Consider the following 20,413-nt stretch of genomic DNA (forward strand, 5'->3'; position numbering starts at 1 on the left):
CAAGGCACATTCCCTTGCAGAGTGGTTGAGTGCACAATACACGAATCGAAATGGTGTACAGTAAGTCCTCGCTTATCATCGTTTTGTTATAACGACGGGAAACAAAATCAATCTCGGCCAGAGTCACTGTCTATGTAGAGATGGTAAAATAAAAATTTGTAAAGAATATGATAATCACACAAATGCACGACAATAAACGATGCGGTATTGCATGGTGGTAGGAGGTGCTCCTTACAATTTCTACTTTGCAAATATTTATGCCTTGATTTAACCCTTAAACGGTCCAAACAGATCGATGTTCAAATTCGTAGCTACAAAAGTAGATCTACTTTTTTTTACATATTTTCAAATATAACAAAAAAAATGTAGATAAAAGTTTTTTTACACGTTTTCACATGTAAAACAAAAAAAAAAGATCTACATTTTTTACGTACTTTCAGATGTTGAAAAAAACGTATATATACGTTTGGACCATTTAAGGGTTAACCTTGTTGGAATGAGTGCTAAAGGTGCACTGTGCACCCCTGATGTCTATAGCCACAAAAAAACCACTGTGCACGACTCAAGAAATCGTAATGACACGATTGCAAATAAACCATACCCCCGGCCGGGATTGAACCCGCGGTCATAGTGGCTAACGCGACGGGCTGGAGTTTTGAGACTCTATGACCGCGGGTTCAATCCCGGCCGGGGGTATGGTCCACTGTGCACCCCTGATGTCTATGGCCACAAAAAAACCACTGTGCACCCCTGATGTCTATAGCCACAAAAAAACCACTGTGCACCCCTGATGTCTATAGCCACAAAAAACCACTGTGCACCCCTGATGTCTATAGCCACAAAACAACCACTGTGCACCCCTGATGTCTATAGCCACAAAAAAAACCACTGTGCACCCCTGATGTCTACGGCCACAAAAAAACCACTGTGCACCCCTGATGTCTATAGCCACAAAAAAACCACTGTGCACCCCTGATGTCTATAGCCACAAAAAAACACTGTGCACCCCTGATGTCTATGGCCACAAAAAAAAAAAAAACTGTGCACCCCTGATGTCAGCTTCTGGGGTTGTGGATGTCCTACAAGGAGAAAATTATTTGCAACACTATTTCACTCTGTTTCGAGCTTCATCAAGCTCTACACAGACAAAATTATATATGGCAATGTTTCATTCTGTTCAGAGCTTCATTAAGCTCTACAAACAAAATTGTTTGCAACAATGCCTCACTGTTTACAGCTTCATTAAGCACTACACAGACAAAAGTATCTCACCCTTTACTTCCTCTAACACACACACTCTCAATGCAAACATCAAAACAAGCTTGGCTAATTTAAAAGTTCCGAATCTAATTCTTGCACAAATGATGGTGAATGTATTTCTTTCTTTTTTTTGGGGGGGGGGGGGGGAGTCACCTCAACTTGGTGGGAGACAGATGATGAGGAAAAAATGCATGGTTAACCATTCGCAGTTCTGGACTGACTGTAAAAAATGCAGCTTGATTTTCAATCAACAATAATTGAAGTTGCTTGAAAAATTAGCAAATTTATCGTTTTCTTCTACAGAACCTAAAACACGAGGAGAGAGAGAATATATTACAATAAACCTTCGATATAATGGACTTATAAGGAGAAGCCGACAACTGGTGAATATGACCGTGGTGAAGTAATTATTTTATCTTAATTATAACAACTAATTATAACAATAACAGTCAATTCTGTAGCCAATGGATTTGTCTGTTTTTGAATCAAATGACCCAGTGGATTTTGTTCCGTATTTTCGAAGTACATTATATAAACATCTGTTTTATCCAGGGTACACTGTACATAAATTGTAGCAAAATGGTGCAATTATATCAACACAAAACTAAATAAAGGTGCCTTAAAAAATGGGAAAAAATCTTTATAAATCATCCAGAGAACAAACTATGAACAGCAAGCACAAGGGTTATTTAGGCTGCACATCACCTGTACATATCAGGAATATTTTAATCACTAAAGCAGTGTACTACAGGTCCTCCTCAACTTACAATGGTTTGACTTAAGATATTTTGACTTTACGATGGTGCAAAAACAATTACAGTGGACCCCCGGTTAACGATATTTTTTCACTCCAGAAGTATGTTCAGGTGCCAGTACTGACCGAATTTGTTCCCATAAGGAATATTGTGAAGTAGATTAGTCCATTTCAGACCCCCAAACATACACGTACAAACGCACTTACATAAATACACTTACATAATTGGTCACATTCGGAGGTGATCGTTATGCGGGGGTCCACTGTACTTTGGAGATGAAACTTAAGATAATTACCCAGCATGAAGGCGGCAAGTCCCAACCTTGTATTTATTTATTTAGTTTTCAATATTGCTATTTGGTTAATTACAGAAATTATTTGTTTAATTATACAGTGACAGTAGCTATTTATTTATTTAGCATGTCATATTCATATTCGACTAACGATATTTTCGACTTAGGACGGGTTCGTCAAAATATAACCCATCGTTAGTTGAGGGGCACCTGTAATGTATACACACAGATATATGACTCAGTCTTCAGTCAGCTCTCATGTGAAGTTCCTCCGTACAATATAATTTTTTGTAAATGCGATTTGAAAAAGTACAGTGGACCCCTGGTTAACGATATTTTTTCATTCCAGAAGTATGTTCAGGTGCCAGTACTGACCGAATTTATTCCCATAAGGAATATTGTGAAGTAGATTAGTCCATTTCAGACCCCCAAACATACACGTACAAACGCATTTACATAAATACACTTACATAATTGGTCACATTGGGAGGTGATCGTTAAGCGGGGGTCCACTGTAAACGTAAAATTAATTAACGTGTGGAAAGGCCTTCATATATGTGCTATTCAATTTATAATGCAAGATTTCAATTGCATTTATGAAAAATTTTACCAAATAGAGGCGTTTACTAAGTGCTGACTGTATACACAATGACAGATAAACATTTTTTAATATGAATAAACATAAGGATGGACAAGGGGTTTAATCCGCAGTCTGTAAATCAATAGTCCGATGCTGTGCTGTCTCAGCCACTGGGCTTCTAACAGAGAGGCATCAGAACTAATACTTACTGTACAGCGAGTCGTCGACTGACTAACACGTTGGGGACCTCCTGAATTGTGTATAATAATGATGATGCAGTGGTACCGCGGGATATGAACAGCTCAAAACTCGAACAATTATGTAAGTGTATTTATGTAAGTGCCTCTGTCAGTGTATTTTTGGGGGTTTGAAATGGATTAATCTGATTTGCATTATTCCTTATGGGAACAAATTCGTTCGGTATCGGCACATGAACAGCCTTCTGGAACAAAAAAAAATTCCAATTCCGAGGTCCCACTGTATTATAATGATACATACACCCACCATCCGACTTACGACCTGCTCGACATATGACCATTCGACTTACGACCATGTTTTCTATGCCAAATTTTTGGGAAATAAGCAAGTGTTTGTGTTGTACACAGTGTTTATCCTAAACCTTAAAGTATAAAATACAGTACTAACAGTATAAAAAGTAAAGCAAAATATGAAATACCCAAATAAAACAATAAAATAAAATCATTACAAAAATATGATGTTGATATTCAGTAGTAATATTCGACTTACGTCCATTTTGACTTACGACCAGTTGGTCGGAACCGAGCTCGGTTGTAAGTCGGATGGTACCTGTATATGCAATAATGTTATAATTATGATATTATACACAATATAGAAGATTCTCAATATGTTTGTAAGTCGAGGAATTACTGTATTACATTGTCGGCGGCACCAACTGTAACCCAAATGAAATCTGCTTTTCAGCCCAGGAGCTTTAGCAGTAGATCAATTCTTGCCCCCTCAAGGCCACATCATCTATAAACTCAAAACAACCCTTAAACTGTTCAAACGTAGATCTATGTTCACGCGCGTACCGCTCCGAACATAGATCTACATTTTTTACATGCTTTCAAATGGAGAAAATAAAGGTTGGAGCGCTACGCACATGAACGTAGATCTACGTTTCAACAGTTAAAGGGTTAAGTTGTAATATACAAGTCGATGAATAAACAGAAGAATCCTTTTCATTCATTGACAGCTGCTCATTACAACTTAACCCAAGTTCATTTCTTGATATATAAATCGTCTCACCCAGGACAAACCTTGTTAAGTTTAGAAATTACAAAGGCTGTCCAGAGCAAAATCTTTACAATAAATCTTGTCCTTTTGTGATTATCTGCAAATGTTTTTTTCTTTGGCCTCGGTATTAATTCTATAGACTACGAAGAGATCGTATAAATTAGCTTATCAAAATAATCTATAATTATCATAATCAGTTTTTAAATTCTCTCAATAAACAATATTATGCTATGCAAAAGCGTACATTTCTAACTTATATACATAATAAAGAAGTCGATTTGACTCCAATACAGTGGACCCCCGCATAACGATTACCTCCGAATGCGACCAATTATGTAAATGTATTTATGTAAGTGCGTTTGTACGTGTATGTTTGGGGGTCTGAAATGGACTAATCTACTTCACAATATTTCTTATGGGAACAAATTCGGTCAGTACTGGCACCTGAACATACTTCTGGAGTGAAAAAATATCGTTAACCGGGGGTCCACTGTAATACTTTTTTTTTTTTGGCTAGTCTATCAAGCACTAAACCCACATGGGGGTCCACCAGCATCAAATAAACAGATAAACAAATAAACAGGTGTCCCGTAGCTCGATCGCTAGCACACTCAGCTCACACACTGAGGTCCGGAGTTTGAATCCCCGGTACGGATAGATAACATTAGGACGTGTTTCCATAAGACACCTGCTATCCCTGTTCACCCATCAGTATAAAATAGGTACCTGGGTGTTAGTCGACTGGTGTGGGTCGCATCCTGGGACCAAATTGACCTAATTTGCGGGAAATGCTCTGCATAACAAGTGGCTTTCTATATAGTAGTATGTCATTGATGTCAGCTATGGTCTGTATACCTTGTACATGTACTTGTAGAAATAAAGATATTATTATTATTATTATTATTATTATTATTATTATTATTATTATTATTATTATCACTGTTATGCAGCCATGACTGGGTTGAAACATGAACCCTCGGTTTAGCAGACTAACAGGGCAAAGCAGATGGTCAGTAATGGCAATTGTGTGAATAGAGGTAAGATTGTTTTGTACAGTGGACCCCCGCATAACGATATTATTTCAATCCAGAAGTCTGTTTGGGTGCCGTTATAGACCGAATTTGTTCCCTTAAGAAATATTGTGAATTAGATTAGTCCGTTTCCAGCCCCCAAAAATACACCTACAAAAAGCACTTACAAAAATACACTTACATAATTGGTCGAGTTGAGAGCTGATCGTTATGTGGGGATCAACTGTATATCAATGGTATACAATACCAACGTGATGACTTAGACACATGTGCAACAGCCGGGTATCTTTACTTTGTAGATGTTTCATCATCCAGTGGCTTTTTTAATACAATACAAGGACATAATATGAAGACTGTAGAATTATATACATACAGCAGACAGTGTTTCAGTCCCTCAGGCTATGAGCAGGTGAAGAGCACAGTAGTCTTGAAGACTCTGAAGCATAAGCAGGAAGATTTATGTTTATATACTGATGTCAGAGGATGTGCAGCAGACAAAGATATTGTTACTGGTAGGCAGGATGCCCCAGTGGAAGTAGATCATGCCCAAGAGGAATAGGTAAGTAGGTTGTGGTGACGTCAACTGGCATCTTGATACAGAGGACATCACCACAACCTACTTACCTATTCCCGGTGCAACTTTTGGGAATCACCTACTTCCACTGGGGCATCCTGCCTACCAGTAACAATGTCCTCATCTGCTGCACATTCTCTGACTCCCGTTTACAAAACATCAATCTTCCTGCCTGCGCTTGAGTCTTCAAAACTAGGGTGCTCTTCACCTGCTCCTAGGCTGAGAAACTGATTACTTCATCTTCCACTGTCTGCTGTGTATAGTTCTACAGTCTTCACATTATGTCTTTGTATTGCATTAATAAAGCCACTGTGGGAAAAACATCTGCAAAGTAAAGATACCCAGATGTTGCACATGTGACACACGTTGCACATGTGACACACGTTGCACATGTGACACACGTTGCACATGTTGCACATGTGACACATGTTGCACATGTTGCACAATGGACTTTGTTGTTTCTGAATCAACTGACCCAGCAGATTTTACCCTGTACAGTTGAACCTCAAAAATCGAACTGCTCCCAACACAACCAATTATGTAAGTGTATTTTTGTAAGTGCTTTTATAAGTGTATTTTTAACCCTTTCAGGGTCCGTCCCGTAGATCTACGGCTTTACGTTCAGGGTCCAAACCGTAGATCTACGCCATGAGCTCAGCTCACTCTGATAAACTGTGAGTGGTACATTTGGGCCTAGATATGAGAGAATACATCTATGTGGTATGTGTGCACCACATAAAACAGATCCTGCAGCACACTGTGCATAATGAGAGAAAAAAAATGAAATCATGATTTTTCGATTAAAACAGCAACTTTGCAGTGTTTTTTCGTATGTTTTTTATAGTTGTATTTGCGATTTCTTGGTCTCATTTGATAGAATGGAAGACATATTACAGAAATAGAGATGATTTTGATTGGTTTTAGCATTGGAAATGGCTTGAAACTGAGCTCAAAGTAGCGGAAATGTTAAATTTTTGCCGATATTCAAGAGTAAACAAACGACCTCACACGTCTAATACACATCAGCTGGTGGGTCTAATATACATTCACAAATATGGTGATGATATTTATACAATTATTACAGTATTGCATAACAGTAAATCTTCTATTTTTTGGTGTGAATAAAAATTCATTATGTGAATAAAAAATCAAAATGGAATTTATTTGTAAAGCCTCAAAACATAACTAATGAACAGAGGAAATGTTAGTTTAGTGCCAGGAATGCCTACATTGTTCATTCTGGACCCTATTTTGAAATTGGAATATTTTGAACTTTGTGTTAAATTGGCCAAATTAACAATTTCCGATCACTTTATTTTGTAGTTGAAACAGTTGACTTGGCGATTTCTTGTGCTCAATCGATAGAATAGAAGTAATACTAGTGAAATAGCTAAGAATTTGGTTGATTGGAATAATGTAATTGGCCTAAAATGGGAGTCAAAGTCGGCAAAATCGCCGATTCGTAAATATCGCTGACACATCAAAATTCGCGAGAGCATAATTTCGTCAATTTTCCACCAATTTTCGTACTTTTTGTTTTATTACCTTCACAAAAAGATTCTCTACGATTTCATAAGAAAAAATAACAAATTTTTTTTTTGAAATATCTTGGACACTGGTGCGTGACTCCAGATTTGGGCCTTGGACCCTGAAAGGGTTAAGGGTCTGAAATGGACTAATCTAATTTACATTACTGATGGGAATAAATTCATTCAGTAAAGGCACTCGAACAGACTTCTGGACCGAAGAAAGTTTGATATTTGAGGTTCCACTGTATTTCCAAAGTTCATTAAATCAAGATTCGATACATCGAGGGCTCAATCCACCAATAAAATGGATATCTTAATAACATGCTCCACATGACCTCTCAATTTTTTAACTAATCTTTCTTATTTATTATGCTTAATGACTATAATAACTTCCCGACCCTCCTCACAGCACTCACAGCCATGATCTAACATTACACAAGGTTCACATTTAAGGAAAAACGGTCGTTTTTCTTTTGAGGTCACCCAGCCTCAGCGGGGGGCGGCCGGTGTGTTCAAAAGCAAAAAAAAAAAAAGTTTCGCATTTCTAATTTAGTGAAAGAGTTCCACATACCAGGTTTCTGCTTTAGTGAAACTTTCTGTGGCTCATAAAAACAGCATTTCTGTGATTCAAAAAAAAATTTCTAAGTTTGCTCTTAATGCTGATTCAGGTTTACAATACATAGCAGTTTGTTAACCCGTAAACGGTCCAAACGTATATATACGTTTTTTCAACATTTGAAGGTATGTAAAAAAAGTAGATCTTCTTTTTGTTTTTCTACATTTGAAAATTTGTAAAAAAAACTTTTATCAACTTTTTTTTTTTTTATATTTGAAAATATGTAAAAAAACTTAGATGATCTGCTTGTGTAGCGCTACACATGTGAACGTAGATCTACTTGCGTAGCGCTACACGTGAACGTACATCTGCTTGTGTAGCGCTACACGTGAACAAAGATCTACTTGCGTAGCGCTACACGTGAACGTACATCTGCTTGTGTAGCGCTACACGTGAACGTAGATCTGCTTGTGTAGCGCTACACGTGAACATAGATCTGCTTGTGTAGCGCTACACATGTGAACGTAGATCTGCTTGTGTAGCGCTACACGTGAACGTAGATCTGCTTGTGTAGTTCTACACGTGAACGTAGATCTTCTTGTGTAGCGCTACATGTGAACGTAGATCTGCTTGTGTAGCGCTACACATGTGAACGTAGATCTGCTTGGACTGTTTACGGGTTAATGAGGTTTAAGGCATATCAACTAAACAAGAGTCGTTAAGAATACATAGCTCTCTCCTGTATAGTTACTGGATACTACACTGTAATGACTACAAAAACATACACTATAATAATGGTGCAACATTACACATCTCTGGCTTGTGCAGCTCATCTTTCAAATTAATCCAGATGAGAAAGACACAAAGATATTAATTGGTAATCTTATTCAGACAATAATTCGCCTGTACAAGTCAACGAAAAATACCTAGAGAAAAGTTATATAGAATGGCAGAGGCCTATATATTCCCTCCTTATCCATCATACAAGTAAAATATCTGCATAACTTTTCCAATTAATGACTGTGTGTTTATCTTATCAATAAATGTAAAAGATAGAAGAAAACTACATACTGTATCTTCATTTTCGGGTCGCCCTGCCGCAGTGGGAGACGGCTGTTGTGTTAGAAAAAAAAGTATGTGTTTATCTTCTACAATTTATCAATATTCTCATACTATCTCCTGTTAAGGTTTACAAATTAATATATTATTGATGTTACACAACACCAACAAGTTGACGAATAAGACACACGTGCAACACCTGAGTATCTTCACTATCGATGTGTCCGCAGCATGTATTCGTCTGAAGGAGCCTGATGGGCGGGTGAAACATTTTGAAAATAATGATTCCCAAGTATTCCACGTGTGTCTTAATTTAAAATTAATGTTCAATCATAAGTTGGATCCAAATGGCATACCATCAACAACAGTAAAGATGTTGAATGCTGCTTTTGATGACACATTTCACTCTGTGTAGAGCTTTGTCAAGCTTTGTCAAGCTCTACACAGAGTAAACAAATATAACCTTAATAATGGATTAAAGAAGTCGTTTGTGGCAAAATGCTTTCTCTAATAAATGTCCTGAACGGTGATGTCTTTTTTCCACATAACCTTGTTCTACAACATGTCACTTTTCCTCACCACAAGTTCATGTCTGTTTAAGATTTTCCTAGAAGATTTACACTGCCTGACTAACTTTTATCTTCATGACTCATGAAATCGTAGTGACACGATTGCAAAAAACATACCATGGGCGGCTAGCCAGCTGGCCCAGTAGCTAGCATGTTGGTCTGGAGTTTTACGACTCTCTGATCACGGGTTCTATCCCCGCCCGTGGTATGGTTTAACTTTATCTTCTGTGGTCACGAGTTCACAATTACATGGCATCAAAGTGGAACTTGTGGGCATCCTGTTGCTTTTCTCTCTTATCTTGCTGCTTCTCTCGGTGGTGAAGAATGCCGATGATGGCAGCCACGAAGAGGCAGGTGCCGACGAGTGCCCCGGCAGTCATGAGCATGGCCTTGCTGGGGGTTATGAAGAGCTTGCTCACCCAGCGGTCAGGATATTCCATAGGATATGGGATCACAATCAACTGGGAGTTTGGGATGATCTGTGTGAAGCTGCTGGTCAGCGTCCGGGATATGTTTCCTTTCGGGATCCCAACTTCCATCACCTCTACAAAATTCCAGTTGCGCCCTAAACCAAACACGGTGTATGGGAGCTGAAGAGCATAGTGGGCACTCTGAGAGAGTTGAGTGGCTCTGGAGCGCTGAGTGCCTCCTGCCGCAGTAGTTATGGAGTACGTGATGGAAGGGCCGGGTTGGTTAGTGCCATAGGGTATTTTTAGCAGCTGACAGTCACTACCATAACATCTACCAGTAGGGATCAGTACCTAAGATGCAAGAAACATTTAACAAATATGTCACTGTAAATGCCTCTTAATACAGTATGATTATGTATGATTGTAAAGGAAAATCAACACAACATACAATTCCTTACAATATAATAAATTTACATAAATTTATAAAAGTTCTCCTCTAGGAATTAGCAAAATAATCATATTTTCATTCTCTTGCCTCATGAATTTAATCTTCTGACCATTTCCTGCCCTTATTAGCCTTTCTTTATCTATCAAATTTGAAGGTAAATACGAATCTTATTATGTTAAGCCTAAGGTTAAAACTTTTAGGATACTCACTTTGACAAAAACAGCATCATACTGGAGAGCATCCTTGTAGACGCTAAGGTGATATGTTCCATCCTCTGCCTTACAAACTAGAAGGACGTCCAGTGTGCCATCCTCCTCGAAGTCACAGAATGTGCCCAACACAGTGCTACCAAAGTCCTTGAACACGTCCCACTTGGGCACGAACTTCCGACTGTGCTTGCACTTGGAGTCCTGACACTCGACATTTTCCATCAGAACCACCTGAACTTTCTTGTCCAGTTTATCTGAATCACGAAGAGTAACGAGGAAGTCAGGGTAACCATCCAGATTAAAATCACCAAGACGCAGAGTGATTGTGTCGGTGTACCTGTAGGATTTGTCCGCCTCTGGAGGATAACCCCACGTTTTTCCTTTTGGGTCCATAAAATTAAGGTCTAGCTCCACCCAACCCGTTTCAAAGTCATAAACAAACACAGTACTGCTTTTGCACTGTTTATCTTTGCAAACTGGAACTATCACTTCAATATCTCCATTTAAGTCCACATCTGCAAATGATGCTTGGCCAATAATTTCCATTTCTTTCAATGGACTAATAGTCTTATCAAGAACGTAAATACCGTCTGAAACACTCCAGATCTCGAAGTGGTCCTTAGCAGTGACCCAGAGGTCAGAAGCTAGGTCACTGTCAAGATCAACAAATGCGTGCGAACTGGGTTGTTTAAGCCTAGGAAGAGTACCATTACGTCCTATCATTGGTTCAGCCTTCGGCGGCAGTCTGTCGGGGCCAAATATCCAAAATGTTCTGTTGTATGTCTCATCTTCCCCAAACAAATCTGGAATCATATCTCCATTAACGTCCATGACTAGCGGTTGTCCCGACACGTTCAGCAATGGCTCCAGTTCTGAGCCACACTCTAGTGTCAGATTACGTGTGTTTCCCCAGAGAACAAACACCTGGTAAAGCGGCGATACACTCTTGTTGAACGACACAAGGAGCACATCCATTTCGCCATTTCCATCAAAATCACCAGGCACTAGGCTCTTGATGTTGAGTGATTCGTAGGTACATGCTGGCGCAGTGCCAGACTCTAGCTCACGTAGAAGAGGCCTCTCATTATGAGAGATGAGCACCTTCATGGTTTTCCCATCTTCCGTGATCACGAACAAGTCTGTTAACTTATCCGAGTTGAAGTCACCGAAGGCTGCGGGCAAGTACTTGGCAGTGCCCCCAAAAACCAGATCAGTTATGTTGTCACCCGAAACTGATGACACAATCATAAAGAATAATATAAAATGACTTAATTTCAATTTATAGTCATCCATTTTGATCAAATTCATCTTCCCATGAGTGCACTTCAACTTTGTTCAAGGTTAAATGTACAACTTCACCAAGAATGAGTCATCCAATACAAGGTACACCAGCCTTTGTATTGTCTCACTAAAACTTCTCAGTCAATAACAGTTGTGAAGGAAGCAATGTCTGCTGATGAAGCAGAGATCTTTGTCTGCTCAGCTTGCCTGTGAAAGAAACACTGCATGAAAGAAATACCACATCAAGCCACAATAAGCTTTCTTAATACAGTGGAACAATGTGCCAAGTAGGCTAAGAGAAGCTAAGACCTTGGGTAGCTTTAAAGAGAGATTGGACAAATATATGAGTTAGAAGGACTGCTGGGTTTGATTAGTATCTGAGATACTGAAGCTAATTCTTGGGAACCTTTGGGAAAAGGCTGAACAAGTGGATGGGTAGAAATGGTTGGTTCTGAGTGAGACATGCCTAGTATGGGCCAGTAGGCCTGATGCAGTGTTCCTCCATTCTTATTTTTTTGTTTAAGTATGAATGCTAACATTCTTCAGCAGTGACAGTGTATTGTAACAATATAAGAAATGCAACAGTTACAGTTACATAATATATTTGAGAACGATGTTTTCCATCAACATTTAGAGCGGTGAAGAAAAACGACACAACAATTTGTTACGTATAGAGCTTTATCAAGTCGTGATAATGCTGTACACAGAGCAAAATCTTTAGCAATATAAGTTTTTTCTACAAGTGCCTTTTCTTCACTGTCATCAACAGTACAACATTTGGATCCACTTACAATATCCTATCAAAACAGAGACAAATTACAGCCTGAAAAAAACATTAATTTTTGTCATACTTTTTACATTGCTTGAGGGTTTTTTAAGCATTTTCAAAAAATGTAAATAAATTTATTAATACAATGAACCCTCGATATAACGGACCTCGATATAATGAACTTCTCAAACAAGACAAAATCCACCGGGTAAACTGTACTTTTAACAAATTTAATTTTAATGTTCATTGCAACACATCTGTAAACTGTTTGTACAGTACTATATTAGGTGTACAGTAGAGTACTGCTTTAGCACATTTTCTGATTTTTTTTAACATTAATCTGATTTAGTGGATATTTGGACAATAATCCCCTCCCCAGCCCCATTAGTCAGTTAAACTGAAGATTTACTTCTAAGATTTACTTCTACGATTTACTTCTAAGATTTACTTCGACGATTTACTTCTAAGATTTACTTCTATGATTTACTTCTAAGATTTTACTTCTAAGATTAGGTACAGGTACACACAAGTAAAATTATCATACACAGTATCAATTACCTACGATAATCCAAAAAAAGTCAAGACAAACTGACGTATTTCCGTTAGGGTCCTTGGTTTGAAAGTACGTATTGAGCACTCAACACCTGAAGATTTCGCTCTCAAATCTTAACCCTTAAACTATCCAAACGTAGATCTACGCTTTCACGCGTAGCGCTCCGACTTTGATTTTCCCCATAAGAGAGAATGTAAAAAAAAAAAGTAGATCTACGTTCGGAGCGCTACACAAACGAACGTAGATTTACGTTTGGACAGCTTAAGGGTTAACCAAGAGATAAAAAGGGAATTAAATACACCTACCATCCAACTTACGACCTGCTCGACTTACGACCACTCGACTTACAACCGTGTTTTTTATGCCAAATTTCTGGGAAATAAACAAGTATTTGTCTTGTACACAGTGTTTATCCTAAACCTTACAGTACAAAATACAGTATTAACAGCATAAAAAGTAAAGTAAAACATGAAATACCAAAATAAAACAATAAAATAAAGTCATTACAAAAATGCTTTGTTGATATTCACTAGTAAAGTTCAACTTACGACCATTTCGACTTACGACCGGTTTCTCAGAACCGAACTCGGTCGTAAGTCGGATGGTAGGTGTAATATATAATGAGAAAGATGAAAGGCCAAAGAGAACGTTATTTACTGCTGCATTTTGCCCATCTTTGTCTTCTATTTTTTTCCCAGACAATTTAATTTTATAAATAAGGTTATGATTAGTAATGTAATCTGAACATACCTTCCTGGGATAAAAAATTGTCCGGAATAAACGGTTTAGAAAAACGAAAAGATGATAAATAAGACACTTGTGTAACACTCGGGAACCTTTATTCTGGTTACGTTTCATCAGCCAGCAGCTTCTTCAGTCCAATGCAGAGAAATGGTGGAAGATGAGGAGGAGTTTGGGGTAATCAGTCCCTCAGCCTGAGTCAATGTGTTCAGTCCATCAATCTTATACGACTGATGTACCACCCTTACTACAACCACTGCTAACACATAAGATAAGATTTTCTTTGGATTTTTAACCCCGGAGGGTTAGCCACCCAGGATAACCCAAGAAAGTCAGTGCGTCATCGAGGACTGTCTAACTTATTTCCATTGGGTCCTCAATCTTGTCCCCCAGGATGCGACCCACACCAGTCGACTAACACCCAGGATGCCACCCACACCAGTCATCTAACACCCAGGATGCAACCCACACCAGTCAACTAACACCCAGGATGCCACCCACACCAGTCAACTAACACCCAGGATGCAACCCACACCAGTCCACTAACACCCAGGATGCGACCCACACCAGTCAACTAACACCCAGGATGCAACCCACACCAGTCAACTAACACCCAGGATGCAACCCACACCAGTCAACTAACACCCAGGATGCAACCCACACCAGTCGACTAACACCCAGTCGACCCACACCAGTCGACTAACGACTCCGGGTAGTACACAAGTACAGTATCGCATAACGACGATTAAAGACAAAGTGCCACAACAGTACTCACGAAGACGTATGTGCCGAGCTGTGTTATGACGGCAATTTTGTTGTCCTCCGACCAACTTATCGGAGATCGCACCAGGATCGAGATGGCGATGGGAATACCTTGAACCAGTTGTCGTTTTTCTATTTTCTCCAGCATATTGTACCTGGAACAACAACGGAAAACAACGGAAGGTCATGAAAATACAACATGTGATGGAATACAACATGTGATAAAATACAATATGTGATAAAATACAATATGTGATAAAATACAATATGTGATAAAATACAACATGTGATAAAATACAATATGTGATAAAATACAATATGTGATAAAATACAATATGTGATAAAATACAATATGCGATAAAATACAATATGCGATAAAATACAATATGTGATGAAATACAATATGTGATGAAATACAATATGCCATAAAATACAATATGTGATAAAATACAATATGTGATAAAATACAATATGTGATAAAATACAATATGTGATAAAATACAATATGTGATGAAATACAATATGTGATAAAATACAATATGTGATAAAATACAATATGTGATAAAATACAATATGTGATAAAATACAACATGTGATAAAATACAATATGTGATAAAATACAATATGTGATAAAATACAATATGTGATAAAATACAATATGTGATAAAATACAATATGTGATAAAATACAATATGTGATAAAATACAATATGTGATAAAATACAATATGTGATAAAATACAATATGTGATGAAATACATGTGATAAAATACATGTGATAAAATACAACATGTGATATACAATATGTGATAAAATACAATATGTGATGAAATACAACATGTGATAAAATACAACATGTGATAAAATACAACATGTGATAAAATACATGTGATAAAATACAACATAAATGATAAAATACAACAGAAGATAATAAAAAATACAACACACCCGACATACAACGAACAACTTCAACTGAAGAGGAGGGACCAGGAGCTGTAAATCAACCCCAGCAGCCACAAATAAGCGAGTAAATAAGTGAGTAGTGACGTATTAGTAAGTTTCTGTTGTTGGTTTATAAGGACCAGTGACGGCTTACTTACTTACTTATTTACTTACTTACTTACTTACTTACTTACTTACTTACTTACTTACTTACTTACTTACTTACTTACTTACTTACTTACTTACTTACTTACTTACTTACTTACTTACTTACTTACTTACTTACTTACTTACTTACTGACTGACTGACTTACTTACTTACTTACTTACTTATTATACATTGCTACTTAATAAGTAAGCTAGTTACTTAATAAGTAACCTAGTTACTTAATAAGTAACCAGTTACTTAATAAGTAAGCTAGTTACTTAATAAGTAACCAGTTACTTAATAAGTAACCAGTTACTTAATAAGTAACCTAGCTACTTAATAAGTAACCAGTTATTTAATAAGTAACCTAGTTACTTAATAAGTAAGCTAGTTACTTAATAAGTAACCAGTTACTTAATAAGTAACCTAGTTACTTAATAAGTAACCAGTTACTTAATAAGTAACCTAGTTACTTAATAAGTAACATAGTTACTTAATAAGTAACATAGTTACTTAATAAGTAACCTAGTTACTTAATAAGTAAGCTAGTTACTTAATAAGTAAGCTAGTTACTTAATAAGTAACCTAGTTACTTAATAAGTAACCTAGTTACTTAATAAGTAAGCTAGTTACTTAATAAGTAACTTAGTTACTTAATAAGTAAGCTAGTTACTTAATAAGTAACTTAGTTACTTAAAAAGTAACCTAGTTACTTAATAAGTAAGCTAGTTACTTAATAATTAACTTAGTTACTTAATAAGTAAGCTAGTTACTTAATAAGTAAGCTAGTTACTTAATAAGTAAGCTAGTTACTTAATAAGCAAGTAAGCAAGCAAGCAAGTCACCCTGTTCCTCAAAGGAGGTGATCCAGCTGAACTGAACAATTATAGACCTATGTCAAACCTGCCCCTACTTACTTACTTACTTATCTAAAATCTTCGAAAAATTACTACACAAACAAGTCTACTCCTACTTAGTAACCCACAAAATACTTAACCTTTGTCAGTTTGGGTTCAGACCGAAAAGAAATATACTTATGATGCTATTATATATATGCTTGAACTAATATACTCTGCACTCGAGAAAAATTAATTTCCCCTGGGACTGTTTATAGACTCATGTAAAGCTTTTGATACGTTGACTATGACCTTTTTCACCAAAAACTTGAACATTGTGGGGTCAGAAGACACTCTCTCGATTATCTAAAATCTTATCTTAGCAATGGAACTCAGTATGTGTACGAATGGTATATAATACCGACAAGATGAGAGTAAGACACATGTGCAACATCTGGGTATCTTTATTGTAGACGTTTCGCCAACCAGTGGCTTTATCAATACAAATTCTAGGACATAGAATTTGTATTGATAAAGCCACTGGTTGGCGAAACGTCTACAATAAAGATACCCAGATGTTGCACATGTGTGGAACTCAGTATGTATACATAAATGGAGTCTGTTTCACTACACAACCTGTTCTTGTTGGAGTCCCTCAGGGGAGTGTCTTTGGCCCACTTCTGTTTCTCATTTATATCAATGACCTGACCAGCCGGGCTGTGGTGCGTACGTTGGATTGCGTGTAACCAGCAGTAATAGTCTGGTTGATCAGGCCCTGATCCACCACGAGGCCTCGTCACGGGCCGCGGGGGCGTTGACCCCCAGAACTCTCTCTCCAGGTAAACTCCAGGTACCAAACGCATCTAATCTCCTTAAACACATTTTATTTGCAGATGACACAACTTATGTCTTCTCTCACCCAAACTCAACCATATTAACAGACACAGTTAGTTTAATATGTTTATTATGCACCCCAGACCCATCCTGTGGGCGGTGGTCACCCCAGACCCATCCTGTGGGCGGTAGTCACCCCAGACCCATCCTGTGGGCGGTAGTCACCCCAGATCCATCCTGTGGGCGGTAGTCACCCCAGACCCATCCTGTGGGCGGTAGTCACCCCAGATCCATCCTGTGGGCGGTAGTCACCCCAGACCCATCCTGTGGGCGGTAGTCACCCCAGATCCATCCTGTGGGCGGTAGTCACCCCAGACCCATCCTGTGGGCGGTAGTCACCCCAGATCCATCCTGTGGGCGGTAGTCACCCCAGACCCATCCTGTGGGCGGTAGTCACCCCAGATCCATCCTGTGGGCGGTAGTCACCCCAGACCCATCCTGTGGACGGTAGTCACCCCAGATCCATCCTGTGGGCGGTAGTCACCCCAGACCCATCCTGTGGGCGGTAGTCAAAAGATTACAGAGGTACATAATGGGTCCAGGAACTGGACTCCAAAGTTTTGATAGCTGAGCAAGTTACAGAGGTAATGAACTCACAATTTACAAAGGTAATGAACTCACAATTTACAAAGGTAATGAACTCCAGATAGGTCTGGTCACAATCATGACTAGTTACAAAGGTATTTACAGATTACAGAGGTACATAATGCGTCCAGGGACTGGGCCCCCAAAGTTCTGATAGCTGAGCAAGTTACAGAGGTAATGAACTCACAGGTTACAAAAGTAATGAATCCTGTAAGTATCGTTACTTACGTTTATACATGGCTACGATCATGAACAAATAATAGAGTAATGAGCAATTCACACTTCCACACCCGGTCACAACAGACACAGTAAATACTAAACTGCTAAAAATATCTGCTTGGATGATTACCAACAAACTTACTCTCAATAAAGACAAAACCTGCTTCATACTTTTTAGAAACAGCTTTAAATGGTTCACCTATCTCGAGAGAGACAGAGAGCAAATTTCTAGGTCTCCCCCTTGACTGCAATCTCAAATTTCAGACAGAAATGCAATAAATTTCCAGGAAAGTCTCCAAAACAGAAGGCAACCTTTCAAAGATACGGTACTATGTACCCCAATCAGCTCTTAAGTAAGTAAGTAAGTAAGTTTATTCAGGTATACACAAATACAGTTACATAGAATTATCCTACATAGCAGCATATGTGTAGAGAACCTGGGATAACCCAAAAAAGTCAGACACAGTTACTTATTTCCACTGGGGTCTTCTAGCTTTGTACCTCACCTATGGTACTTGTGCATGGGGCTGACCCACAGCAAATCACCTTAAACCTTTAATAACCCAACAAAAGGCTGCAGTGCGATTGATTACTAACTCCTGCATTAGGCAACACACTCCACCTCTTTTCAATAGTCTTAACTTGCTAAATATGTATACAGAACATCCACACTTATCATTGTGGTTACTACATACACAGAACACTATACTCTAATGTAAACCCTCCTCGCAAACTCCTCCTTAATAACTATAACAGAACACAACTATAATACGAGACAGTGTTCATCTCTGTATACAAAAATTCTATGCACATGAAAGCCCCCTTGTTATGCTGAACCTTTCTGGCAAATTAGGTCAGTGTCCCAGGATGCGACCCACACTAGTCGATTAACACCCAGGTACCTATTTTACTGCTAGGTGAATATAGACAACAGGTGGAAAGTAACACGTCCAATGTATCTACCCTGGCTGGGAATCGAACCTGGACCCTCGCCGTGTGAAACCAGACCTTTACCCACCAGATTATTATTATAATAAAAAAAGAAGCGCTAAACCACAAGGGCTATACAGCACCCAGACCACCAGAGGATTACCAACAGGGGGATTACCAACAGACCCCTGGCAGTCTTCAAGCTGGCACTGGACAAGCACCTAAAGTCGGTTCCTGACCAGCCGGGCTGTGGCTCGTACGTTGGTTTGCGTGCAGCCAGCAGCAACAGCCTGGTTGATCAGGCTCTGATCCACCAGGAGGCCTGGTCACAGACCGAGCCGCGGGGGCGTTGACCCCCGGAACTCCAGGTAAACTCCAGAGCCCCTGATAAGAAATCACCTCATCACCCAAAATTAACCAGACACACCGTACCTGATCACTACCAGTTCCTCAAAAGTTACTCAATATTGTCCCCTCAAGGAAGGTTCCTTGATATTGCTGAGGGGCTCTTGATTTAGGGAATTGGATCTGTGCTCCAGTTCCCCGAATTAAGCCTGAATGCCTTCCACATCCCCCCCCCAAGGCGCTGTATAATCCTCCGGGTTTAGCACTTCCCCCTTGATTATAATAATAATAATAATAATAATAATAAGATGTAGTGTGGCCCGGTGGCCTGGTGGCTAAAGCTCCCGCTTCACACACGGAGGGCCCGGGTTCGATTCCCGGCGGGTGGAAACATTTCGACACGTTTCCTTACACCTGTTCACCTAGCAGCAAATAGGTACCTGGGTGTTAGTCGACTGGTGTGGGTGGCATCCTGGGGGACATCAGATTAAGGACAACAATGGAAATAAGTTAGACAGTCCTCGATGACGCACTGACTTTCTTGTCTTATCCTGGGTGGCTAACCCTCCGGGGTTAAAAATCAGAACGAAATCTTATCTTATCTTATGTAATACGCCATATTGTAAATTCTTTGAACTTGTTCCATTGTAATTATATAATCTTTATACAATAATTAAGTAGTGTAATAATTCTCTACTTATCTATTACATAATAGAATATTGAAGTTTCTTGTCCTTACTGTAACTCAACTAATGACCATATTATTATTATAATCAAGGGGGAAGCGCTAAACCCGGAGGATTATACAGCACCTAGGGGGGGGGATGTGGAAGGCATTCAGGCTTAATTCGGGGAACTGGAGCACAGATCCAATTCCCTAA

The 20,413-nt window shown here is 38.7% G+C and overlaps 1 protein-coding gene across 4 annotated transcripts in view; it reads right to left on the reverse strand.

The window, feature by feature from the left end:
- LOC128703378 (T-cell immunomodulatory protein) overlaps nucleotides 1-15,900 on the reverse strand; it is a 56,468-nt gene extending 40,568 nt beyond the window's left edge. The window contains exons 1-4 of one of the 4 annotated variants that reach the window (XM_070104630.1): nucleotides 15,582-15,724; nucleotides 14,649-14,790; nucleotides 10,530-12,017; nucleotides 7,101-10,223 (exon numbers count right to left, since the gene is read on the reverse strand). In XM_070104630.1, the coding sequence (XP_069960731.1) occupies nucleotides 9,708-10,223; nucleotides 10,530-11,837 (1,824 nt within the window). In that variant the 5' untranslated portion in view covers nucleotides 11,838-12,017; nucleotides 14,649-14,790; nucleotides 15,582-15,724 and the 3' untranslated portion in view covers nucleotides 7,101-9,707. Of the gene's footprint in view, nucleotides 1-7,100; nucleotides 10,224-10,529; nucleotides 12,018-14,648; nucleotides 14,791-15,581 lie in introns of those variants that run through there. The other 3 variants (XM_070104627.1, XM_070104626.1, XM_070104629.1) reach the window with 3 other exon arrangements.
- Nucleotides 15,901-20,413: the final 4,513 nt, after the last annotated feature.

Source organism: Cherax quadricarinatus, chromosome 93 (genome assembly GCF_038502225.1).
Source record: "Cherax quadricarinatus isolate ZL_2023a chromosome 93, ASM3850222v1, whole genome shotgun sequence".
Lineage (NCBI taxonomy): Eukaryota > Metazoa > Arthropoda > Malacostraca > Decapoda > Parastacidae > Cherax > Cherax quadricarinatus.